Source organism: Acinonyx jubatus, chromosome B1 (assembly GCF_027475565.1).
Source record: "Acinonyx jubatus isolate Ajub_Pintada_27869175 chromosome B1, VMU_Ajub_asm_v1.0, whole genome shotgun sequence".
Classification (NCBI taxonomy): domain Eukaryota; kingdom Metazoa; phylum Chordata; class Mammalia; order Carnivora; family Felidae; genus Acinonyx; species Acinonyx jubatus.
The window spans coordinates 34,425,296-34,451,353 of record NC_069382.1 but is presented as its reverse complement, the minus strand read 5'-3'; the positions used below and the strand labels follow the sequence as shown (position 1 = coordinate 34,451,353).

Sequence of the window (26,058 nt, the reverse complement as noted above, 5' to 3'; positions counted from 1 at the left end):
TATGTTGGGGGCGGGGGTGGGGTGGGGATCACATCTGGTGTCTTGGTCTCCTAGCCCCCAAAGCTGGTCCCCAGGTGAAGGAGGAACTTGCCACACGTCACCCACGGGGCCCGTTGTCCACACCCACCTCTCCCTTCTTGGTACCTGGTGGAGTTTGGCCAGCACTGGCCCCGTCTTCTCCTTCTCCTCGTACTTCTCCACCTTGGCCTGCAGTCTTCTGTAGTCCTGCAAGGCCTGCTCCCGCCGCTTCACCGCCATGTTGAGGCTCGGGAAGACACTGCTAAACCTGCCGCACAGTCGGATACAGGCTGTTCTTGGAGCCGCAGCCCAGCAGCTCGGCGTCCATTCAAAAATACATACTGAGTGCCTACTAAGTGCCAGACCCTGTTCTAGGTCTTGGGGATTTCACGTGGGTAAGACAGATGAGGCCGTGGCCCCTGGGGAGCACCCACTGCTGAGAATGCCGTCTGGGGTAAGGCCACAGGAGAGAAGTAGGACTAAGGGTCACTCTACTGATCAGAGTGAGCCACAGGGGCAGGAATGCAAGGAAGCCACTGGCATGGCCACTGCCCCTTCCCCACCCATCTCATATGACCCCGCACATGACAGAGACCTGTCACAGAGCATGGGAGAGCTGAAGACTCTTGGGAATAATCTGTCCAACATCTTCCTTTAACACAATCAATGAAATTGAGGCCAGAGAGATGACATGACTTGTCCAGGGTCACAACCAGGATAGTGACTGTCCAGCAGAGAGCTCAAGCATCCCAGTTCTCTGGCACCTCCCTGCCACCTCATGGTGTCACTAGCAGTGACAACTGCAGTCAAAACCTAGTCTTGGCCTATTTCTATCAGCTGACCGTGAGAAAAGCAGGAACCCTCGGGTTGTGCCACTGAAATGGCTGAACCGTTGAACCAGATGTTTGAGGAAAATGACTCAAGGACATCTTGTTGCCCCACCGGGACTAAAAAGGACCACAGGGAAATGCTGAGGAGTGGGCCACTCACAAAGAGTGGCAGCGGACACTTTTGGCCCCTGTGGGCATCATCTTTGTGATGACTATCATCTTTGACTGGGAAGAGCAATGAGGTCTTGAGACAGACACCGGGCAGGACTGCATCCCAGGCAGAGACGCTGTATTTCCCTCGATTGGAGTGTCGGAGAAGGCAAGGCAAGCCTGCAAGCAGGTTTTCTGGAACTGGACGGGAAGCTATGGGGCAGCTGCCTGGCAAGCAAAGCCTGCAGGGCAGGAGGCGGCAGGAGGCATCTACCCTGCAGGTCGGGCCCCGCAACTGAGGAAAATGGTGGCACAGTGGTTATTCGGGGTTGAGAGGCACAGAGGGGGCACTCGGGGCCAGAAGACTGGGTTTCTCTAGGAGCGGCCGGGACAACATGCTGTGGGGACCTCCCCTTCCACAATGCTGGGGCCGGAGGTGCCCGTCAGCTCCAGGGCCATCTTTAGGCAGTTCACATGCCACAGGAAGAACAATTTTCCAAGTCTGCCTCTCAAAGAAGCATGATCATGAATTTGGTTTTTAAAAGCCCCAACAAATCACGAGTACCCGTGACATAAGAGTAATGAAGATTTTTGCCAGAGAACAGAGAACATAAATTTGACCAAAGCACTGAATTCCCCAGCCAAGGCTATAGATACAGGCAGTAGGTTCTGGTCAAACAAAAGCCTTATCCCCAAGAAAGGACACTAAAATGAGTCCTTATAACTGACTGGGTGACCTAATGGGCTCACTACCTAACTGGAAAGGCTAGAAGTGGGTAAGACATGCCCTTAGACAAATCAGTCATCAAATCGATACTTGAATGACTGATCTGCCAGCAGAGGAGCCTCCTTGCTGCTGTGTGAACTGGGTGTGGGGAGCAGTACCTTCAGGACAAAGGTCCCCTATCCTGGGTAGGTCTGAACAGATAAGACCATGGGCAGGGACCAGCCTCACTGTTTGTGCCTCAGGCGGCAGCTCTGAGGGGGTCTCAGTTGCTAGGCAAGCCCCTCTCCCCTCCTGGGAGGAGTGTGACCAGCAGCTGAGAGGCCTGTGACTCAAGGAAGCAGGTGCAACGGAGCCTGAGAAACCACCACCACCACCACCACCCTCTTGACCCCAACCAGACCAGAGGCCACCAGTGGCCACCCTCATTCTCTCATTAGAAGTGGCCTGCTTAGGTGGCCCCAGTGCCTGGGCCTCTGCTGTCCATGCTGCTGGCGGCCTGGGAGGAGTGGGCACGGACAGGACAAGAATGGGGCAGGAAGCAACAGGTGGAGGGTTTCCTCCTATTAGGAAAGAGGGCAGCACCAGGGATGCATTCTGCAGGTGCCAGGCGGGACGACCACCATGCTGGTGGCTGAGCAGTTCCGGATGCCCTCTGACCCCAGAGCACTCATCTCTTTGCTCGCCCTCAGTTGTCACCTGGGGTTGATTCCCAGGGCTGGGATCAAAGGCACAGAAACGACAACTAAATGCCATTGCAGGGGTTGGGTTCAGGCCTCCCCTTCCACAGATGGGGAAACAGATTTGGAGGAGCAGGGCGCTGGCCAGGGTCATGGGCTGGCTGGGGGCCAGCTGGGACTGCCCGCCCAGCACTTTCCCCACTCCGCTGCAAAGCGCCCCCTCGGCATTTATGGGCCATCCTGGTCTTTCTTCCTGAGAGCGCCATCATGGCTTCAACACTGGGTCACAAGCTCCTAAGATCTGTGTTGTGTCCGCCCTCCAGAGAAAGCAGAACAGGGCTGGGCCTACACCACACCCTCGCTGAAGCTCTGCCCAGGTGACTGTCCTAAGGTTCAACCAAACTGCCTCCCCTGGGTAAGCAGTGGGGTGAGGAGGCAGTGAGAGGGAGGAGGGAAAGGGGGAGGGAGAAAGAGGCCGGCTGGGAGGTAGGCTGGGAGCAGCCGGCCCTGGTGGGGAATGCCTGCCATTCCTCAATCTGTGCCCACACAGCCGGGATCTTCCACCCACCAGGAAAGGGAAATTGAAAGCATCCCCATCCGACCATGTGAACACAGCCCAGAGACTGGGGGATTAGAGGCCGAGCGAGCCCCCTGGGGGGAGGCTGGGGGCGGCAGGGTGGCCATGTGGTGATGTTCTTCATCAGAGGACAGGAAAGCTGCAGTTTCCTGTTTCCGGTACTGGGGTCCCTGGGAGCTTCTCTCCTGGCAAGAGGCGGCAACAGGCAGTGCCGGTTTTATGTGGTTGGGGGAGATCGCATGTCGGCTATGGGATGGAGAAGCCGGCCGGGTAGGCAAGCAGGCCCGGGGGGGGGGGGGGGGAGCTCAGGCAGAGGTCAGCGGATCTGCTGCGGAGATGGTGCCCGCCTCCTGTGCCACTCACCCACCTTCCTGGCAGGTGGTGGGCTGCTGGGGCGGTGGGAAGCAGCCGGGATTTCTCTCCATTTGGCTCTAGAAGCCAGGCATCAGATTTCAAGGCCGCCTCCTTGGTTGTGAAATCGAGGTTGGAGTCAGTCCCCTAGCTCTCTGAGCTGGTGTCCCCTGCCTAGCTCTGCCAGCCATGGGTGTCTCTGTGGCAGCTCCTGGAACGCCAGGGGCAGGGTCTGCTCTGCCCGTGGTCCTTCCCACCCAACTGTGAACGCTCGGTCCTGGGGACCCGGTCAGAAAGCCACCAGCCACGGAGCCCCTGCTGCCACCTCCCTCCTGAGCCACCAGCCTCCTCGGCACCCAGTTCCTTGTGTGGCCCTGCAACCTGGGCCCGAGCAGGGGGTAGGGGAAGGGGCCCAGGGAAGGAGGGTGGGCTGAGCCTCCAGACAGCCTGGCTCAGAAAGAGCTTTCCCTAACCCCACCCCTTGGACCCGAACAGGGAGTGAAGAGCTCAGTAACCTCAAAGCCAGGGGCTAGAGGACCAAAACCTGCTCTCTTCATCTCCCTCCGGGCCCCGATCCAGGCCTAATGGTAATTAGCAGAGCCTCATTACCCAGGCCTCGTGAGGCAGCTGCCAGGGACCACCACAGAAGAGGTAATAAAGTGCAGCTGCCGGGCTGGAGCGGGAGCCTTTCTAGGTCAGAGTCAGTTTGGGAGAGGCTAGGGGGGCAGATGAAGTGATGTGGAGCTTCAAGGCAATGCTCCTGCCTGTCCCCGCCCCCCGCCAGCCCACCACCTCAGGGGACTGGGGGATAGGCCTGTCTGATGGCTGCCCAGAGCCTGCCTGAGAGAAGATGAGCCTCGCAGAAGAATTTCTGACCCTGTCGGGTCACGAGTTTGGGGACCTTCCCAGGCAGGACCCTGCTGCTGCGCCCTTCCCCATGTGCAGCCACCCCCACATCTCCGAAGCCGGGCGCCGCCGCAGGCAGCTGCTCTCCCGGTGCGGCGGGGAGATGAAAGGCCTTGCTCATCCCCGCTGAGGGCTGGCCAAGCGCTCCGCTCGCTTCATTCAGCAAGCTCTGGGACCTCTGGCTCTCAGCGGGAACAGAGGGAAAGATGGCAAAGTGACCACTGACTAGAGGCTGTCTGCTGGGGCAGACCGCAAGTCACTGAGTGCACTGGGCAGGGCGGGTGCTCTGGGGCCACAGGTCACATCGCCAGCGTCCCTGTTGAGTTTCCGGTCAGCTCCCTGGGAGTCTGGGGTTCTAGGCTGCTGGAAATGATATTCGGTCCCCAGTCGGCCAGTTGACCTGCCTTTCCAATAAGCGCCCCCAGCCTAGTTCCCTCAGGCCTGTGGTCCCCAGATGACCACTACTCACTTTTTTAAGGGTTCAATCACAGTCTTTTGGATCTGGTTCACCTGTTGAAAGAAAGACCCAATGAATCAAGACCAAGGGGAAGTCAGACTCTTCCTAAAAGGGGAGGATCTACGTTCCTGAGAAAGGGGACAGTCAGGGCTGTCCTGACAGCCCTGGGTGGGGATGAGATGGGGCAGGGGCACCCCTGACTCCGCAGCTGGAGCTAGGCGGAGAGGACGACGATGGCCAGGACGTCGAGGGCAGCAGGGAGTACTGTTCTTGTTCCAGGTCTGTTCTCCTCCCGCCAGCACCGTCTGCAGGCTGCTGACAGCCGTGCTCAGGGGGCAGGCTGGGTGGGCAGCTACAGAATGTGTGAGGGGCTCCGGGTGAGCAGAGCTGCCCTGCCTCCCTCGGGGTCTCACAGTGAGCGATACGAGCTCGTGGGAGTCACGGGCAGCACAGGGTGCCGAAGCAGGTCCAGGAACGCGCTCACGGGACTCGTGACACACGGGTGTCAGAGCACTGAGGGCGTCGGAAGACCGAGCCCTGGGAGGACTCTGCACGGGCGCTCCACCCAGGCAGAAGCCACGGGAAGGGGGAGAGCAAGACCCCAGCTACCTTCTCCTGGTTGAAGGCGTCCATCCGCTTCATGGCTGTGTCCAGGGCTGTCACCATGTTCAGGAAGTCCTGGTCTTGCTCGCAGAGGGGATTGGAGAGCAAGTCCAAGGATATCTTCACAGCAGATTTGGATAAGGCTGTAAGAAGTCAAAGCTCGGTGAACCTATGAAGGGACAGGCTTCAAGGTCTTGTCCTTAGGACGCTGTCCTTCCTCAGTCCAGCGGCCATACCCTGACCACCACCCCGGCCACAGGCCAGAAAAGCTACAGAGTACCACAAGCTGAAAGTCACCGGTCCTTACTGGATGGTGTTCGCTCCTGACCATCTGAGGCTGCTCTGGGTAGTTCTTCGGAGCACCTTTACCTTTGGCAATGACTTCATTTCCCAAACTCTGGGTTTTAACAGAATCCTTTGGGCGGGAAGCCGTAAAAAATACCTATTTTCTAGCTCTAAAGAGTCTATCTCAGTAAGTCTGTAATCCAGAAACATGTATCTTAAAGAAACTCTCCAGGTGGTTTGGGCATGAAGCTTGGTTTGGGACCCTCTCACGGACGAGAGTAAGAGTGTGCCCCACGAGGGCTGGCAAACATACCATAAAGGCTAGAAATCAAGATGGCAGGCTGTGTGGGCTGCATGGTTTCTGCTGCAACTACTCAACTCTGCCACAGACAGTACCTAAAGAATGGGTGTGGCTTTGTTCCAATGCCCCTTTATTGACAAAATGAGGCCAGATTTGGTGTGGCTAGGCAACCCCTGGTTTCAATGACATACACTCAGAAACTTGTTTTCCCCTGAGCCTCTGGAGCTGGTACAGACCCTACCGAGCAAGCACGGCCCCTTCCCAGTCTCTTCCTGCCCCTGTAGACTTTTGTTTGCACGTAATGGAGACTGAAAGACTTGTACTTTAGACCAAAAACTCCAAAGCTGCTGACAGGTTTCCATCCTGCCTCTGCAGGGTTCCCGTGCCCCCACTGTTTTATCCAGGGCTCATACAACGCAGGAGACATTTCAGGTAGTGTATTTTGGCCCTGTTTTACAGATGAGGAGGGTGAGGCTCCAAAGAGGTTATAACTCCCTCAAGGTCAAACAGCTCTAAGTGCCGAGCCAGGACTAGACCCTGGGCACCTGCCTTGCCGCCCACTCCTCTCCTGGTGATCCGTCTGGAGACAGCTGTGGGCAGGCCCCACAAGGCTCTGCTGCAGTATCTGCTTATGTTGTTAAAGGTCTTCTCTGGTACCATTTCCCCACAGATGGAGGCCACTGCCCTGCTGTAGCCTTGTTCACATGTTTCTACACCATGTTTGACAGAGGATATGGGGACATGGGGAGCCTGGAAATCAGAGGGCAGCTCCAAGGCAGGATGGAGGTCTATTGGCAGCTTTGGGGTTCTCAGTCCCATACAAGTTTTCGGGTCTCCATTATTTGCAAACAAACAAAAAAATTCTAGAGGGGCAGGCAGAGAGACTGGAGAAGGGGCATGCTTGCTCCATAGTGTCTGTACCAGTTTGAGGGTTTCAGGAGAAAAGTTTTTGAATGTATTCCTCACTACTTTATGCCACTGAATTTAAGATGGTAACACACCATTAATGTATAGCCATTGAGAAAGAAAAACTATGCTGCGAATTATGTTACGGTGTGTTGATTTCTGAGATGTTAAAAGTGAAACAATGTCTTTGAATCAATGAAATGAGGTCCACTCCAGTTAACCAGAGATGTGCCCCTGCCTTGCCATATGAGGAGCGCGTTGGCCCCACGCGCCTACTCCTTGGCCCCAAGGGCCTACTTTTCTGTTTCCGGTGGGAGAAACGGAAGCCTAGTGGGTCCCTCTCCACTCAGGCTCCTCCATATGCCAGCAGAGAAGCCCACAGTGGATGACTGGCTCACGCAGCGCCCTGTCCTGGGCCTCCCTCTAATCTGGTAGCCTGCTGCAGTCACCCAGCAAACAGGCATAGTATGGGAGAAGCCTGGAAATATATACTTCCCAGAAATGTTGAGGCAGTGGAGCTAAGAACCCTCTTTCAAATCTGTGCAGTGACTTTGTAGGCTTAGGAGCAAACATCATGTGTAACTGGAATGGATCATGAAATGGTCACACACAGTATAATTAAAGGATAGAAACTTGGGACAAAACTGGAAACGTTTTTGAAAAATTTCTTCCACTACTTTTTAATAGTTGAGGAAAAAAATCCTGAAAAGGTAGGGCAGGGGAGACTTCCTTCCCAATTTTCCTTTTCTTTCCTAAAGCCTCACACTTCAGGCCTCTGCCTCTGTCTTTGTTCGAACCATCTGAAGTCAATTAACAGTGTGGAATCCCACTGGGAGTCCTCACTGGCCTATGTGAGTGAGTGAGTGCCGCAGGGCAGGGCCATAGAGCCTCCACTCTCAGGGACTGGGAGGGTGTGGCCAGCCCAGCACCAATTGGGAGGCTGGTGGTCTTTGAACCTTAAAGAGAATGCGGGTCTCCAACGCCACATGGGTCTCTGGAACCCTGATGCCACCTCAAAATATAAGGGTCGACAAAGACCTAACAGGGACTGGCGGTGCACAGATGATCTTGTTTGGGAACACAGAATGGGATTTTAGATCTTGTCCAGGCAGTTGATTTCCCTCAATTGTCTGGGGCAGTGGTTCTCAAAATGGGGTCCCCGGGCCAGCTGCCTCAGCACTGCCTGGGGGTGGGCTGGACAATCTGCCTCGTGGCGGGCCTTCCGGTGACCCTGATACACTGACTGTGACTGCTTCAGGAGGGCTTTCTCTGCCCAGATTCTAGTTCTCACTGGGGGCGGACGAGGCCAGGAACCCTGGGCCCCAGGGGTCCCCCATTTATTTTGATTTCTTGTGGGGAAAACCATGCTCTCCACTTCATGGATCCCTGACGTTCCACAGCTTCCAAAGCTGCCCACTCTGAAAACGCAACCTTCCCTTCATCTGTGCTCTGACAGTGCAGTCTATCTGGAGAAGTACCAAAGAAAGGAAGCAATAGGTCACAGCTTCTCCTGTGCTGGAAAGGCAGTGGCGAACGATAAATATGCCACCCAGGGAACCTGGAACTATCCACAAAACAAATAACAGATGGGCTCCGTAATCAGACCCTTGGCTCGCTGCACACGTAGTCTGGAGATGCCAGGGACAGTCGTGTTCAGACCCACCCATGTCCTCTGGATGAGCGGTGACATGAGCATCTGTGCACAGACCACAGGAGCCAGCCCTGACGTGACGGAGGGGCAGAGGTCCACCCGTGACCCGGCCAGGCCCGGCCCAGCTCTGGACTATGCCACCTACCCAGATCAGCATCGGTGCCCTTCTTCATGTCCTTCTGCAGCCTCCTGGTCTGCTCCTCCAGCCTGCAAGGCAGGGGCACAGGCTTAGGCACCTGGCATCGTCAGCTTGCTTCAGCCCCCTTCCTTCCCATCTACCTGAGTGAAGCCCAGCCTGATGCCCTGGAAGGCCTGCCAGGAGAGGGGGCCCCTGCTCCATGGGGAGTTTTCCCACCGACTGAAGGGCTGCTACCGGCTCTGCATGAGGCCAAGCACCCAAAGGCTATGAGTTAACGACTGTCACATAGCCATCAGCTGGGGGAGAATTTCTGGCAGGCTGTGAACTGAGCTGCCCTCTGCTCCCGTGGCACTTACGGGACAGATGAGCGGCCCACTAATGGAGGTGCCGGAAGGGGCAGTGCGGGAACTGAGACCTGGTGGAAGGCTCCTGCCCTTCCCCCCCCGCCCCCCCCCCCCACTCCCCCCAGCCTCCATCCTTCTGGGCTTTGACACTCACTGCTGGAGTTTTCCATACTCCCTTTCAAAATCTCTCTCCACCTGTAACCAAAGAGATAACTCAATCATCGGAGAAATGACAACACGCTGGAAAAAATCTGCCAGCCTACTGAAACTCCCTCTCCACCCTCCCCCCAGATGCAGAAAACAACACGGTCCAGTTCATACAAGCTCCAGCAGATCGTTAACGACACAGTATCCCTGTGTTCCCAAATTAATTAAGTGTTTGATTTAGGGCACAAGACTCCCCTCCCAGATGGGCCAGCCAGGCAAGTAGCAGCGGATTGTGGCTCTGTTCCTCTACCACAGGGAGCCAGGCGCTGGGCTGCGTTCCCTCTCTCCTCACCCCTCCCATCGCGAGGCAGGTGAGGTGCTCAGAATGTGAATGTGACTGAGACTCGCAGGGGGGGAAGCAGGCGGGTCCCCTCCTACTCCTGGCCCTGGTTTCCTCACAGGGCTTACCAACTGTGAGGTTCAGGGTGGACCAAGAAACGTCCTGTCTGCACGCTCTGTGTGCTGGAATGTACCGGGCACAAATACTATTGCTACTGACCGGCAAGGCTCTCTTAAAATTCTTGATAAGTAACCAGATTTCCCCGATGCCAGCAAGACTGACATCAGATGGGTGTAAGTCCTGATCCCAATTCTGCCACCTGCATGTCAGGTGAAGCCAAGAAAGTCACTTGCACGTCCAGTGCCTGAATCTCTCCATCCGTCAAACGGGGCCCTGGCAATGGCCTCTCAGGAGAGTGGCCTGTGAGGGATATGACACCTGAGAGCTGAGAGGAGGGGACCGAGGCCTGTCCTGGTTCCCTTCTGCAGAGGCAGCAAGAGCTCCCTGGCCGGCGTGCTGAGCCTCTGGGCTGAGGCGCTCAATTAAGAGCAGCTAACATTCACGGGATGCTCGCCGCATGCTTCTGTGAACGGCTTCTCCCCCACAACTGCAGAGGCAGGTGTACTTGTGGCCCTCACTGCACCAAGGAGCTCCCTAGGACAGAGGGGACGTATGCTGCACCAGCTCACACGACTAGTTAGTGGCAGGGCTAGGATCTGGACATAGGCAGCCTGGCTCCAAGGCGTGTGCTCTTAACAAGCATTCTACCAAAAAGGGGAAAGCCCCTTTTTGCTTTGAATTAAAAGCATGATGAATTAAAGCCACGACCCCCCTTTTTGCTTTGAATTAAAAGCATGATGAATTAAAGCCACGACCCAAGAAAGGTGCCTTCTTGGCTGCTCCCCGAGATGCCTTCCAGTGAGAGCCCTAAACCCTGGTCCTCACTCTCACAGCAGGCTGAAGGTCACAGAGCCCAAAGCTGTGGAAAGTGTCAAGGCCCCATTGTTCTTTGCTAGTGCACCCTTCCGTCACAGTGCCCCATGAAGGAGCATTCTGAAAGCCCATGGACCCCACACTCATGTGCATTTAGGTAAACTCAACACAGTCACATAACAGCAAAACATTATTCAGGCCGATTATTTCATGTTATAAACACAGAGGACGAAGCCCAGAGACGGGGAGTGATTTATATAAGGACTCAGGGCTAGTCAGAGGCAAACCAAGGCTAGAATTCAGACTCCTAGTTCAGCACCGGCCCCCTTTTTAAAATGACATTCAATAACCTCACAAACATTTATTGAGCACCTATTAAGTGCAATGCAATCTGCCAGGTGAGAGAGATGCTCTGGTGAATAAACAGATGTGGGTCCTGGCAGGGGAGATAAAACAAATACACCTCTAACCTAAACCATGGACAGCCCCGTGGAGGATGGGGGCTAGAGAATGGCATGGAGAACCTACTTAGCTAAGGTCCCGGGGCACAACCACATGTCGCCCTTGCATGGACACACCTCACGTTCCTCAACTGAAATGTAAAATTTAGAAGCAGGAACACAGGGTCTTTCCTTTTACTTTCTGACCCCAGCACCTGGGGTCTGACACAAAGTCGTGAAGTAAAATTCACCATCGGTTTCCTCCACCCTACAGTCTTTGCCCTCTTTTCAACAGACCCCCTGTTTTTCCATCCAGGAACCCAATGTTTTCATCATCACCTTCCTATGATCCATCAAAAGCTGCTCTTAAGAGGAAGCTCAAACTTCGCTCCCACTAAAGCGTATGTTCCGGAAAAAAGCTTAAAGTGCTACCTGTCCCAGGGGATGTGTAGCTGGGCAGGAATCAAAGTCTCAGCCAAAGGCCGGAAGAGCGTCTGGCGCGATGCAGGCGGGAGATTTGCTCTGGGGTAGCGAGGCCTCGCCCGGGCCCAGCAAGCCCGCACTGGGACGGTCCAGCCCTTTCTCCACCAACACCGTCGAGGAAGGTGGGGGACAGGAACGAGCAGAGACGGATGACAGGTGGACTCTGATACCAGCTGTGCAGTATTAAAAACACTACCTAACATTTTGAGTCTCACGTACTTTTCTAGACGAATGGGATAACTCCATTCGGCCTTCCCCTGGGAAGATTTTCAGTGGCTGCCAAGGAAACGGGGTAGCAGTGTCCGTCTTGTTGGCTTGTTTAGAGGATCACCGAACAGTCTGTGTAGAGCACAGAGCTCGGTGCCTGGCCTGTGGATAGGGTTTCCTTGTTCTTCTCCCATGCGCTGGGGTGCTGGGGGTGCCCAGAGAAGTCTGGGGGTGCAGACTGGTCTGTGGCCCTTTGGCAAAGCACAGGGTCAGTTGATAGCTGGGATGAATGCTGATTTGGGCTAAGCCAGGATCCTGTGCCCGGGGGTTACACCTGGGCCTCCCTTAACTGGACATATCACCCCTCTTATTTTGTAGGATGTGACGGCTAAGCAGAGTCTTTACGTATTAAAAGTATTCTTTTCCAAAAAGACGAAGTCAAGGATGTCCTGGTCAGACTCCAGCTTTTCTAAAGATGAAGAACATGCAGTGGGTGCTCCCAGAGGGAGGCGGGCGCAGAGAGCTCCGGCCTTGGCTCCTGGCGCTCTCTTTTGCAATCCCCAAGTGTGCCGGTGCGTGTGTGGGATGTCAGAGAGCACCTGGTCCCCCTGGCTGGGAATGCTTGGACTTGCACGGAGAGCGAGCGACTGCGGGTTTCCAACTGGGCTGGAACATTCTGGTTGGGGAGCCGCTTGAGGTCTTACCCCGGCAGCTGAGAAGTATGTCAGGGTGGAGTTCGATCCTTCTGCTGCTGCTCACGGCCACGTGAGAGCCTGAGATGTTCATGAACGTGTCCCCCTTCTGCCTCTGGCAGCCAGGTGTGGGTTGCTCTCAAGATCGCTCTCCTCCCTTGGGGAAAGATCCGAGGCAACACCACCAGGATTCTGGCCCCTCGGATAATGGATAAGGGAATAAGGAGACACACTGGAGTCCTAGTGCAAGGTATCTCCATTCCGAGGGAAACAGCCAAACACGGAAGATCTGAACATCTCTGAATGCTTGATGCTTTTGCCAAAAAGGCGATTAGCCCCCAGTCAACAGTGCAAGTGCAAACACATGTGCACGGCTGTCAGCGGGTCAGGGCGGGCCGGGCCGGGCGGCGAGGTTAGCGAAGGGGGAATGAGCACCAGACGGCCCGCTGCTCTGGGCATTTGCAAAGGCTCAAGGTGGAGGGGTGAGACTGTGCTGCTCAGCGCTCTACCCCCCGCGCCTAGGGTCAGGCTGGCATGGAGCAGGAGTCAGTATTCGTTAAATGAATGAGTGGGCTGAGGTCTCACCCAAACGGATGCTCGGGGTGAAGTGAAGAAGGAGACCGGCAGGCAGGGCTCCGGCTCTAGCCCCGGAGCTAAGCCGTGTCGGATCAGAGCTGAGGCAGAGGGCACACTGGGTGATCTCGGAAGCCCCCTCTTGGAGGGGTGCTAGGGGCGGAAAGCAGCCTCCCTTTGGTGGATCATGTGTTACCACATGATCAAATGAGGCTGAGAGGCTCTCCACTTTGCAATTGGAGACTGTCCTCAAGTGGGGGCTCCGTGTGGCAGGATGCTCCCCTGCCCCGACGCTGTGGCATGCCTGCCTAGCTCGGAGTCTAAGAGTGTGCTTTCCTTTGTGTGCGAGACCCAGGGTGACCCCTGCTTCCAAGAGCTCTTCCCTCCTCAAAGGTTACGGACGGGGAAGAGGCTGCTTTTTGCCATGCCAAGATGCTCCAGCTACCTTATGGGACTGGTGGGGCAGGAGGGGTGTAAGCAGAGGGTGCGGAGGGTTCGGACTGGGAGGTGGGCGAGCTTTTGTCCCTCCGCCTCCATCCAGTGGCCAGCCCCTGCAGAGAACATGCCATTCCCTCGCCAGAGCCTTGACAACAATGGAATTTGTGTTAATAACCTGGGTGCAGAAGAACAGTGAGAGCAAACACACAATGCTTTCTTTGTGTCTGACAGTTGGGTACCTTGAGCCAAAAACCTCCTGAAACTCCCTGAAGATAACGTGAGCGTTTCTTCCCATGACGGGGGCGCCATGACTTCCAGGCAGCAGGCAGCCACATCTGCGCCTCTGACGGTGCCTGGGCAAGAACGGTAGCGCGTCACCACTGTCTGGGGGCAGCTGCCGGAGGCGCTGAGACGGCTGCCCGGGCTCGGCCTATGATGGGGCCCCGGAGGGGCTTGTGCGGCAGAGAACGAGACTGAAGAGGCAGGCTCTCGCTCCCTATACTTCGGTGCCTCTGGGGAGTTGAGGGAGCAAGTAACTCTCTTCCAAAGCCTAAGTCGGCTTTGATTCCTTGTGAGGGATCAAAGGCCCGGCCTACCATTTCCTTGTAGTAGGGGATCCGGCTGCTTGGAACAGGCTGAGTCCTCGGTGGTTTCTAAAGAGTCAAATCAACTATCTTCCCACAAGGTAGTTAATATTTATTGAGGGCTCATCATGTGCTAGACACTGTGTTAAGTGGTTCATACACATGACCTCATGTACACAAGACTCATACTATATCAGTGGCATAGGTACTAAGATCCTCACTTACGAAGGAGGAAGCCAACGCTCAGAGACAGTAAAGGGCCTTGCTCAAGGTCACATACAGCATGTGGCGGAGCCGGTGGGAATCCAGGCAGGAAACCTACCCCATCTGGCTTCTTAACCACTACTTGGTGCCCAGTCTGACTGGGGGAGCAGATTCCAGAAGTCAGAGGACCGCAGTTCCATCCCAAACAAGACTGACGTGAGGAGGGGAAGAGGGAAGCCGCGGGCCCATCTGTGGGCTTGTCTGTAGGGCCGTCCATAGGTGCTGGGATTGTCCATTTGTCCCTCCTCTGGGGAGTCCTTGCCACTCCTCAGATTAAAAGACCCAGAGATCTTTCCGTCAACAAACTGGCAAAGAAGCTAGAAACTGAATTCTAACCTATACTTTTCTGTAGAGAACAACGGCTATCTCTATAGAGGTAAGGGTGTTGGGAGGGTTTTCTGTTTGCCTGTTTGTTTTTTGGTAGTGAGCGCTGGGAATAAAAGACCCTTCTCAAAACCACTTCCCTTTCAGATCTGCCCTGGATTAAACTCTGGAGACACAAAGCCACACCTTCCCACTTCCTGTAGCCGGCTAGAGCCCAACATTTGCACGCCCAGATTCTTTGCGCTTCAGCTGAGAGCCTCCACAGATGGTCAGCCTCTGCATGGGAGGTAAACTCTCAGTCTGTCCTCGGCCTGCCTTCACTTGAAAGAGAAACGCAGCCCATTTCCTTTTAAGTGGCCTGCCTTTGGATTTTCCAAAGACTGAGCCATTGGTCAGATGTGTGCTGAACTTCCCTTCCTGCCAAAATGAAGCAGGAGCTTTCCTGTAGTCCTGAGTTCTGAGCCAAGGAGGGCCGAGGTTATTAAGACAAGGAGAACCGTCAGGGGCTCCAGCAGGCTGACAGTTGCTGGAACTGTCACAATGAGAGATACTGTACAGTTACGGGTTCCCACGGTGAAACCAACAGCCTGATTAGATTTGGGGGTGAGGGAGTTCAAGAGGCCATTCTTTACTAGAATTCCCAAACCTCGGCAGACCTTCACAGCCTGAGTGAGGCAGCATAGAGCAGTGGAATGTGCATTGAACAGAGACTCCGACTTGGGTTCCAATTTCGGCTCTGTCGGTATTAGGGTTTTAAAAAAAAAAAAAAATTTTTTTTTTGTTCTGTCTTAGGAGCACTCATGAGTGGGGGAGGGGAAGAGGGAGAGAGCAGCTCAAGCAGCTCTGCTTGAGAGTTGGATGCTTAACTGATTGAGCCACCAAGCTGCCCTAGTGTTTGGTTTTTTACAACCTTAGAAAGTCATGGTGGCTTCGTGGGCCTTGGTTTTCTCGTAAGGAAAATCAGGTTGGACTAGATGATCTGTAAGGGCTTCCAGCTCTAAACTTTCTAAAAATCTGTGATTCCTCTCCCATTCTGGAGATTAATAGAGATAAAAATTGTGGGTTCTCAAGGAGGTAGGATTCAATCATGCCCTCCTGACTCTGGGTCCTGGCTAAGAATTCCTTTGGCAGTGGAGAGAAAGGGACCGAGAGAAAGGGACCTGGAGCCTCCTGGAGAAGCTTCCTGGTCTTCACACAGCCTGAGGTGGCTGGAGATAAAGGCCTGGGACATGTCCTTGGCAGGGGCCTAGGTTTCAGGAGCCCACTCAGGAAAGTGCAGAGTGCCACGCCAGACTGCAGAGATGGGCTGTCACCCACCTGTCACCCACCTCCTCCACCTGCCCCAGGATGGGGACGAGCCAGCCTGATTTGCAGAAGGAAGACGTCCCAGGCCAGGAGGCCTCCACAAGCCCCAGTCTAAGTGAGGTTCCAGAGTGACACGGCTGGGAATGAGGCAGCCCGGGTTCTGCCCTCCCCAGCCCCACAATGTGCTGAATCAAACTTCTGGTTCTCTGCAAAGACCATGTGAGACAGACGGAGTCTCAGAATGAAAGAATCAGGTTACTCACTGTTTTAGGGACAATCTGTTTCTTGGGCTGCCCAATCTTGAAAGGAATCCTAGGAGAGAAAGAGACAAAGAGGGATTTTAGGAGAAACGGGGAAGGATGTAGCTGAAAAGAACTGATGAAGTCAAGGCCACTTTTCCCTGGAGGGTAACGAGAGCCAGTGGCCTGCTCCTGGCACTCGAACCACACGCCCTGTGGATCTAGGGCCGTCGGCAGCCAGGCTGGGTTCTGGAGGGTGATCTTCCCATGGACAGTGTCGGATGGAAGTCCTGGGCACCACCTTCTGCCCCAGAGCATCTTTCCTACTAGTAGCCGGGTGTTGAAACACGTTGCAAAGGTGAGGGCAGGGAAGGGGAGATACCACACGACAGTCATTGTAAATCTGTGTCCTGAGGAGCTGCAAAGTCAGAATTACAGGCTCGCTGGGGCAGCTATCATCCTTGAAAACAAGCGTTTAAAAACACCATGAGAACCACTTATCGTCTGTATTAGGTGCTTCGCTACTTCTCTATAGAGGACTTGTTACGTGGCTGGAGACAGAGGACACACTACAGGGCATTAAGGCCCAGCCAGGCTGGGTTATTTCTGGTGAGAACTGACAACGTGAAACGTGGCTAACTCAAAGAGGGACCTGAATCTAGCCCAGGTCTGCCCTCTGCACCTCAGGTTCTCCACTTGGAAATGGAAGGCAGTTTGGCATAACAGAAGGAGGGTCAAGAATGTAGCCTCTAAATCTAGGCCCCCCCTCCACTGGCCCCCACCGTCTCCCGCTCTGAGGAGCAGGCTGCCCCCTGGCAGGTAATGACTGCCCTGGGATTCATTGCCCACTCTGTGAAAGGACAGGGTTAGACTGGATAATTCAGAAGCTTCCTTGAGGCATGAAAAATTCTGATTCTACAATTCTGAGAAGCGTGGTCCCGCTAGGAGCAAACACAGTGCATGCCAACTGCTGGAGAAAAAGAGGCTCCCCAGAGCCCCCAAGGTAGCAGTGAGTGAAGCACCCCTGGGATCAGCTCAGGGCACAGGGAGTCAGCAGGAGAGTCCCCAGGGCACGACTCCATTCCCACTCTTCTCTCAGTGCTCAGGACGCTGCAGTCCCTCCCTTTCAAACCTCCCGCTTCCAGCTTCCACCGCTGCACCCGCCCCTTCCCTCCGCACCCCCTTCTGCCCAAGCCTGCTTTCTCTTGGCCCAAACTGACCAACACTGTTGCTAAACCCAATGGTATAATTAACCACCGATAATAACCCCAGACAACGATCCGGGTCGAGAGGATGGGCCAGCCTGAGTCACAGTGGTTTAAATTTAATTTCTGGAGGACATCCTGTTTATTGTTAACCCAGCCCGGTAATTTGGGAGCGTTAACCCTTTGGGGGCTGGCTGATTCACGTGGCTTCTGTAAACAAATAATCAGTGGCTATATAATTACCAGGGGAAAGGTAAGCTCTGGAACTGAAAAGAAGAGAAAGGGAGAAATTGCTCTTTCCCCTCCTCAAATCTAAAGAACAGAGGTTAAGGGAGCTGAGCTCCATAGTCCCCTCCTTGTGTCCCCAGTTACTTTTCCCCAAATCAGGGATTGGAGTTGACTGACACAATGGTTTTGGACAGTGAACAACTGCCCTCAAGGACTATTTTGGTGACAGTGCAAATGAGGTCCTGGTGGCATTGAGAGAAGATTGAGCCTGCACGAAGCATGTTGTGGGATAATAAGCTTTGGACCAGGAATCAGAAAACTGATCTCTGCCTTTGACTAGTTTTGTGATGCGAACAAATCACGGTCTCTCTGGAGCTTTTTCTTTCTCTTTCTTTCTTTCTTTTTTTCTTTCTTTCTTTTTTAAATTCTTTTAATGCTTATTTTTGAGAGAGAGAGAGAGAGAGGGAGGGAGAGAGAGAGAGACGAACGTGAGCAGGGAGGGGCAGAGAGAGAGAGGGAGACACAGAATCCCGAGCAGGCTCCAGGCTCTGAGCTGTCAGCACAGAGCCCAACGTGGGGCTTGAACTCATGAACTGTGAGATCGTGACCTGAGCCAAAGTCAGCACTTAACTGACTGAGCCACCCAGGCGCCCCTGGAGCTATTTCTTAAACTCTAAAACAGAGGAGATGGAAACTTGAATTCTAAACTGAATCTCTGTTCCAGGAACATGGGGGCAGGGTGAAATTCTACAGAATTCTCAGAGTGGTCTTCACAATGATTCTAACTTGGAGTCTAGTACTACAGACTAGCTATAAAGAAATGAAGAACTTAGATGCCATTATTTGTGGTGCCACAGCCTCTCTAAATCTTAATTTGGAATCACAGTATTTTTAGAATTGCAAGTTACCATAGAAATTGTTCCAGTTCAACCCTCTCATTTTGTAGATGAGAAAACCAATCTGGAAAGGTCCAGTGACTAGCCCAGGGTCATTCTGCTGGTTCACGACTGAACCAGGAGTAAACAATCCACTTTTCTCTCAGCTATTCTTTGCCATGAATTTGTTATGTTTATTTGAAGGAACTAAGGAAAATCATCTGATCAAAATACCTAACCTTAAAATACTGTGGAATTTCAAAGGGGCTCACTATTCTTGAAAAGACTGGAAATGCAAGGAATGAGGAGGGCAGCATTATCGGGAGGAAGGAGGCTTGTGCTGACCCAGCTCCGTCTGAACAAATGATAGGTTCCAGGTATCATGTTGGCTGAGTGCAAAATGTCACTGATAATGTCTTTGAGACAACAGGTAAAGAACCTGGAGTGTCCAGGGCAACTGGGACACATGGCCATTACACCCACATGGAATGCCTTCCCTTCTCCCAGCTTGATCAAAGCTGTTCTCAAGTCCAAAACCTTGCTTACCTTCTTCTAAATGTCTAAGACTTCATTTGGCATTAAAAAATAGCCTACCTTTTATATTAATTGAAGTTTACCCATTTAAAAAGTAAAACATACTCATCAGAGAAAACTTGGGAAATACAGCAAAGTCAGAGACAGAGAGAGAGAGAAAGAGAGAGGGAGAAAGGGAAGGAAAAGAAGGAAAAAACCAAAACAGTGCACGGTCTCATATCTAAAGATAACCAAGGCTAATGTTTTGGTGTTAATTATATTTTAAAAGTTTGCAGAAAGAAAAAAATCTGAAGCAAATATGCCAAATGTTAATAGTGGTTAATTCTGGGTGGTAAGAGTGTGACTACTGTTTTCTTCTTTGCACTTTCCATATTTTTCAAATAAACTAAAAAAAAATCCCTTGTTTTTTTCCTTGACTACAAAAATAACACCTGATCAGTGTCAAACACTTGGAAAACATGGAAACACACACACACACACACACACACAATTAACACCCTGAATCTGTGTGTAAATACATGGACATGTGTACATATGCATATTTATATAACTTAAAAAACCTAAACATATCATAAAGGCTTCTATATGCCAAGATGTGGTTGTCATCAGCCTGCCCTGTTAAGAGCTACCTAGTATTTCATTATATATCCCTATTTTATTTTTGTGATCCACATCACTTACTAATGATCATTTCAACTGTTTCCAATTTTTCTTCTATTATTAAAAACACTAATAGCTAAATCTTTGTGTACATCAAGGATTAGTCACATAGGATAAATTCTTAGAATTGGAATTGCTGGGTCAAAGGATATATACATGTCTAAGGCTTTGATACATTTGCCAAATTGCCCTGGAGGCAGATTGAGACAGTTTACATTTTTTAAAAGATTGAAATGGTTTACATTTTACCACTAGCCCTTTGGCCTGTTTATCAGGATTTTTTTTCTGGCTTAGCGTTTGCCTTTCCCTTTTGTGCAATTAATCTGAGTTTGCTTTTATCAAAGTTACACGTGTGCATGGTTTAATAAGACAACAAGGTTTGTTAAGTGAAACATGAGGTCCTATCCTCCCTCCCCCTGCCCTAATCTCACTTGCCCAAGACAAGCACTTTTCGACTCTGCTGGGTTTTTTGGCACATACCTTTGCATCTCTAAATAAAAATGCGTCTATTTCTATCTCTGGTTAGGTTTTAGGCACTAGCTGCTGACTTTTTCTTTTGCAAGGGGAAGATTTAACGAAACCAACCAACTGACCAAGCTCTTGCAGGCTTCTTTCTACCCGTTACACAAAGGCACATCCGAATCTCCTCTTCTCGATACAGTTACGTGATTTGGTCAGATCAATAAGTAAACTGTTGGGAGAATAATGTGATTTCTTGCCCTTCCTGCATGTGGCAGCCAGCAGATTTTTCAGCCTCAGCCAAACCTTCAGAAGCTGCAGAGTTCCGAGCCAAGCCTCCCAGCTAGGCCACTCCCAAATTCCTGACCCGCAGAAACTGGTACTGTTGTTTGGAGACGCTAAGTTGTGGGGGAATTTGTTACACAGCAATACGTAACTAATAACACTGCATGCTTTTGCTCCTAAAATTGTCATTTTTCTTTCACGTGCTGAATTTTCTATGTATTTATCGTCTAAATTTACTCTTAATACATTCACTCATGTCAGGTATTCACTTCTTGAAGTGGTGTCCGAGGCAGCCTCCAAGCTGCTCCGGTCAGGACCCGTCGCCTCGGCCCCTGGTGTAGAGCTGGAGGCCCAGGCTCGCCCTTCTCCTGCCTCCTATAGGAATTCTGACAGCTGGAATCCGGGTCTTCCTCTTTGCTGGTTTACTCCTCGTTTGGGCAGAGTAAAAGTGTGTGTGAAATCACCTTTTGGGACTTTGCATAACCAAAACCTCTTTGCTCTGACTCACACCAGTTAGTCTGACTGGGTATAGAATGTAGGTTGGACTTCATTTCTTTCAGAATCTCACAGACTTTGCTTCCCTGGCTTCTCATTTCCCAGTGCTATTGTGGTGAAGTCTAAAGCACTCCGATTTCTATCCTTTGTAGGCAACCTACCCATTCTTCATGCAAGCTTCTTGAATCATGTTTGTCCCTGGTGGTATAAACTTTCACAGTGATGTACCTCGTGGGTCTAATTGCACTCACTGTGCTGGGATACGCACCAAATTCTTTCAATTTGGCAATCTGTAATTTTTCATTCTGGGCTTAAAAAAACTTTGTTGTGGCTCGTGTCTTCCCCCATTTTCTCTGTTTCTCATTTCTGAAATTCATTTTTTTAAAATTTTTAAAGTTTATTTATTTTGAAGGAGAGAGAGAGAGAGCAAGCATGGGAGGAACAGAGAGAGAGAGAGGAACAGAATCTGAAGCAGGCTCCAGGCTCTGAGCTGTCAGTACAGAGCCCAGTGCGGGGCTGGAGCCCACGAACAGTGAGATAATGATCTGAGCCGAACTTGGATGCTTAACCAACTGAGCCACCCAGGTGCCCCATTTATTTCTGAAATTCTTGTAATTCCAGTGCTGACCCAACTTGGTTGCTTCTCCAGTTTCTTTATTTTTCAACATTTCGTATCTTCTAATACTTGTAAAGTTTTACATTTCTGCTATCATGTTTTTAATTTCTGAGAGGTCTTTTTACTTTTCAGGATGTCCTTTTTTTTATGCTACCTTGTTTTATTTCATGGATGGCTTCTCTCTCTGATGATCTTTAAAAAAATTCTTTTTTAATGTTTCTTTATTTTTGAGAGACAGAGAGAGACAGGGCATGAGCAGGGGAGGGGCAGAGAGCGAGGGAGACACAGAATCCAAAGCAGGCTCCAGGCTCTGAGCTCTCAGCACAGAGCCTGATGCAGGGTTCGAACTCACAGACCGCGAGATCATGACCTGAGCCAAAGTCGGACGCTCAACCGACTGAGCCACCGAGGCGCCCCATCTCTCTCTGATGATCTTAATGACAGATTTACAAAAAGTTTCTTCTGCCTTCCTTCAGTCTCAGTTTCCCCTCAAGTTGTTTTCTGCTTTTGCCTCCATTTTTCACACTAAACACTCCCCTTGGGAGTGTGGTAATCTTGGGAGTCTGCTCACATACGGGACTGGAGACAAGACAGCTGATCAGACGCTGTGAGCGCTCAGATATTGTCTGTGTACTGTGTGCAGTGACCTGGCTGAGCAGTGTTGTGGGGAGCCCCTGATGTCAGTATCTGTACTCCCGGGCAGGTAAGATTTCCTAGAGAATTTTTCAGTCTCTCGCCATGGGAGTAAAGGCCCAGCAGAGTTGTTCTGAGAGCTCAGTGAGTAGAAGAGGTCACTCGAGCACATGCCATGCGTGCAGGTGCCATGGGGGAGGGGAAGGGTTGTTTTGTTTCGGCACTCCCCACGCATTTCTTCACTTCACCCTCCTGCCTTCAGGATGGCAGTCCTGCCCTCAGCTGGGCTTACAGTGGATCTGTGTTTTGTGGGCCCGAAGCTTATATGATTTTGTATGCCTTTTAAAGAAAATGAATTTACAAATATCAAAATTGGATGGGGCCCCTAGATGGCTCAGTTTGTGGAGCGTGGGACTCCTGATCTCAGGGTTGTGAGTTTGGGCCCCATGCTGTGTGTAGAGATTACTTAAAAATAAAATCTTTTAAAAACATTAAAAAATATTAAAATCGGCATGAAAGTGTTTATTTAGACAGAGAAAAGAACATAATAAATTACAAGTTATAAAAGCTGACAAATAACATGAAATCAAAAACTCAAGAATAACCTAAAATTTTATTAATCATCTGCCTGACACACCTCTGTATTCATTTCCCTGCATTTTTTGGCTGCGTAGTCTATGATTGCCTCTTCATGTGACACTGAGTGGGTAACATCATTTTCGTAGAGAAAAGAAAGGTAATTCAGCCTTTCCTCTAGTATGGTTGACTGAAACTTGTTTTCTATTATTGACAGTTCAGAAAAGCTTTTTTTTCCAGCTTACCAGTAATATATAAATATAATAAAAATTTCGCTGTAAAACTTAGGAAAATCTCGTTTCCTTCATAAATAAACTGTAAGATTTCAGGACACATTTCAAGGTTTCTTGTATAATGACTACTCTTAACCACTCTCTGAATTAACGGGGGTAACCAGCTTCTCTGTTCCTGATGTCACTGGAGGAGGACCCATCATGAGTTTTGTCATCTTCGTTATCTTTCGTGTTAAGAACTTTAAATTGTTTTATCAATGTGTTCTAATGATTTGCGCCTCTTTATTAACTAGATTATCAAACCATCGCTCCTGTTTAAAACTGATCTCATTCTTTTTTAAGAAATATTCTTAAAAAAATTTTTTTAAATGTTTATTTATTTTTGAGAGACAAAGAGAGACACAGTGCAAATGAGGGAGGGGCGGAGAGGGAGGGAGACACAGAACCTGATGCGGCGCTTGAATTCACGGGCTGCGAGATCATGACCTGAGCTGAAGTCAGATGCTCAACCGACTGAGCCACCCAGGCAAACCCCTGATCTCATTCTCTTAATGAATGACTAGGTTTGAGTACAATTTGAAAATGTTTTGTTGCACTTTGATTTCAGAATAATATCTCCTGATTTAACTGCTCACCTGTGTCACTTTTGTGTTATTTTTTACCCAACTTTTCCCTTAGTTTTTTTCTTCTTTAAAATTTTTTCCCCAGCTTTATTGAGATACAATGGATCTATATAACACTGTGAAAGACATACAACTTTTTTTTTTTTTTAATTAAGCTCTACATCCAATGTGGGATTTGAATTCATAACCCTGAGATCAAGTCGCATGTTCTACTGACTGAACCAGCCAGGCACCCCTTTCCCTTAGTTTTTAAATACATTTAAAGATCACCAAAAGAGGTGCCCTCTGTATATTTCCAATTCAGGAACCTGAAATTTCTCACGGTTTTATCAAAGTTTTCAAAAAATGTCTACAAACTGCAGCTAAAACAGCATATTTCCAATTCAACCCTCCAGTCGCATCCCAAAAGGCCTAGGCTACTCCAAAGCTGCCTGACATGAGGGGTAGTATCAAGTAGCAAAAGGAGGAAGTGAAGGCAGAAGTTTTCTTAACTGAATGCAGTATAAACACATTGTTGATGTTTGCAAAAACACAGGATCATGTGAACACACAGCTAAGGTTCCTTCTGGGTCTTGGACAAGGTCCATGCCAGCAAGGGGCCCTGAAGCTTAGATTTTATTAAATAGTTTTTACATAGTAAATCCACCTTTGTGTGCCTAGTATAGGAACTCCCTGTCTCATACTCTCCAAGGGGTGGGGCCCCTTCATTCTTTTGCTAGGGTGAGGCAGGGACAGTCTCCCAGGGACACCGAAGTTGGAGAGGAGATGGCAGGGCTCTAAACTTACTCAGAAACAGCTTTCAACCAGTTCTTCTGATCCGAGAGCTCGGCTTCACCCCACTTCTGGAAGTACCCAGTGCCACCGATTACTGACCCTTTGAGGATTCTGTGATGTAAGTCATGATGGCTTGTGGTTTTCCTAAATGCCAGTTTAGGATCTGGCTTTCCTGGAACTAAGTCAGTTACTGCATGCAACTGCATTCCAATTCCCAAATGTTGTTGATGTCTCTATCCTCCCTGAATTTGTAGATCTATGCCTTAAAAAAAAAAAATCACTTTATTGTGCTTTTTTTGTGGGATTTGTGAGGGAGATAAATTACATGTACGTATTCAATCTGTCATCTTTGCTTCGAAGCTGGTTTATTAATTTTTAAATAAGAGCTTTATTGAGGTATAATCCACACACCATAACGTTCATCAAGTGTACAATTTGGTTGTTTTTGGCATATTCAGAGAGTTGTGCAACAATCACCATGATCTAATTTCAAAGACATTTTCATCACCCCTAAAGAAACCCTGTTATCTATTAGCATCATGCCCCATTTTCTCCTCTCCTTCCAGCCCACAGGCAAACCAGTAATGTACTATCTCTACGGATTTGCCTATTCTGGACATTTTGTATCAATGGAATTATAAAATAAGTAGCTTTTTGTGTTGGCTTCTTTCAATCAGCAAAATGTTTTCCAGGATGATCCATGTTTGGGCATGTATCAGTCCTTCATCCCTCTTTTATCACAGAATAATAGTCCATTGCAGGGATACACGACATTTAGCCACACATCCACTTATCCATGTATCCGTTCATTGAGCGGTGGTCACTTGGGTTGTTTCTACTTTTTGGCCATTATGAATGCTGCTGCTATGAACATTTGTGTACATATTTTTGTGTGGACATATGTTTTCATTGTTCTTGGGTATATACCTCGGAGTGAAACTGCTGGGCCATATGGTAAGTCCACGTTTACCCGTTTACCCTTCTGAGGAGCTGCCAGACTTCTCCAAAGTGGCTGCGCCATTTTACATTTCCACAGTAGTGTATGGAGTTTCCAATTCCTCCACATCCTCACCAACACTTGTCATTGTCTTTTTTATCTTAGCCACTCTGGGGGCTATTTCACTGTGGTGTGATTGGCATTTCTGTAATGACTAATGATGTTGAACATCTTTTCATGTGCTTAGCAGTCATTTGTATGTCTTCTTTGGAGAAACATCTATTCAAACCCTTTGCCTATTTTAAAAATGGGTTGTCTTTTTAAAAACTTATTATTATTTTTTTAATGTTTGCTTATTTTTGAGAGACAGACCATGAGCGGGAGAGGGGCAGAGAGAGAGAGGAAGAATCTGAAGCAGGCTCCAGGCTCTGAGCTGTCAGCAGAGAGCCTGATGTGGGGCTTGAACCCATGAACCATTAGATCCTGACCTGGGCCGAAGTCGGACACTTAACTGACTAATCCACCCAGGCGCCCCATCTTCTTTTATTGTTGAGCTGTAAGAGTTCTTTATTTAGGGTACAAGTGCCTAATCTGATATATGATTTGCAAATATTTTCTCTCATTTTTGAGGTTTTTTTTTTTTTCACTCTTTTAATGGTATGCTTTGAAGCACAAACATTTTAGGTTTTGAAGAAGTCTAATCCATTTTTTTGTTGTTTGTGCTTTTGGTATCACATCTAAGAATTCTCTGCCAAATTCAAGGTCATGAAGACTTACCCCTATGTTTTCCTTTTATGATTTCATAGTTTTAGCTTTTACATTTGGGTCTTTGATCAATTTTGAGTTAATTTTTGTATATGGTGTGAAGTAAGGGTCCTACTTTATTCTTTCGCATGTGAATATCCAGTTGTCCTGACGCTGTCGAAAGGACTATTCCTTCCCCATTGAACTGTCCTGGCATCTTTGTAAAAAAAAAAATCAACTGACCATAAATGTAATGTAAAGGTTTATTTCTGGACTCTTAATTCTATGCC

The 26,058-nt window shown here is 50.1% G+C and overlaps 1 protein-coding gene and 1 long non-coding RNA gene across 2 annotated transcripts in view; one reads left to right on the top strand and one right to left on the bottom strand.

Annotated features, from left to right (window-relative positions):
• Positions 1–26,058, bottom strand: part of BIN3 (bridging integrator 3) — a 42,312-nt gene that overhangs the window by 3,831 nt on the left and 12,423 nt on the right. The window contains exons 2-7 of the mRNA XM_015079225.3: positions 15,916–15,964; positions 9,077–9,117; positions 8,585–8,646; positions 5,303–5,439; positions 4,706–4,746; positions 145–286 (exon numbers count right to left, since the gene is read on the bottom strand). Coding sequence (XP_014934711.1) covers positions 145–286; positions 4,706–4,746; positions 5,303–5,439; positions 8,585–8,646; positions 9,077–9,117; positions 15,916–15,964 — 472 coding nt within the window. The remainder of the gene's footprint in view (positions 1–144; positions 287–4,705; positions 4,747–5,302; positions 5,440–8,584; positions 8,647–9,076; positions 9,118–15,915; positions 15,965–26,058) is intronic.
• The window catches only part of LOC106981118 (uncharacterized), an 82,748-nt gene continuing 80,585 nt past the window's right edge, over positions 23,896–26,058 (top strand). Inside the window, exon 1 of the long non-coding RNA XR_008295958.1 lies at positions 23,896–24,205. This is a non-coding gene — a long non-coding RNA (uncharacterized LOC106981118). The remainder of the gene's footprint in view (positions 24,206–26,058) is intronic.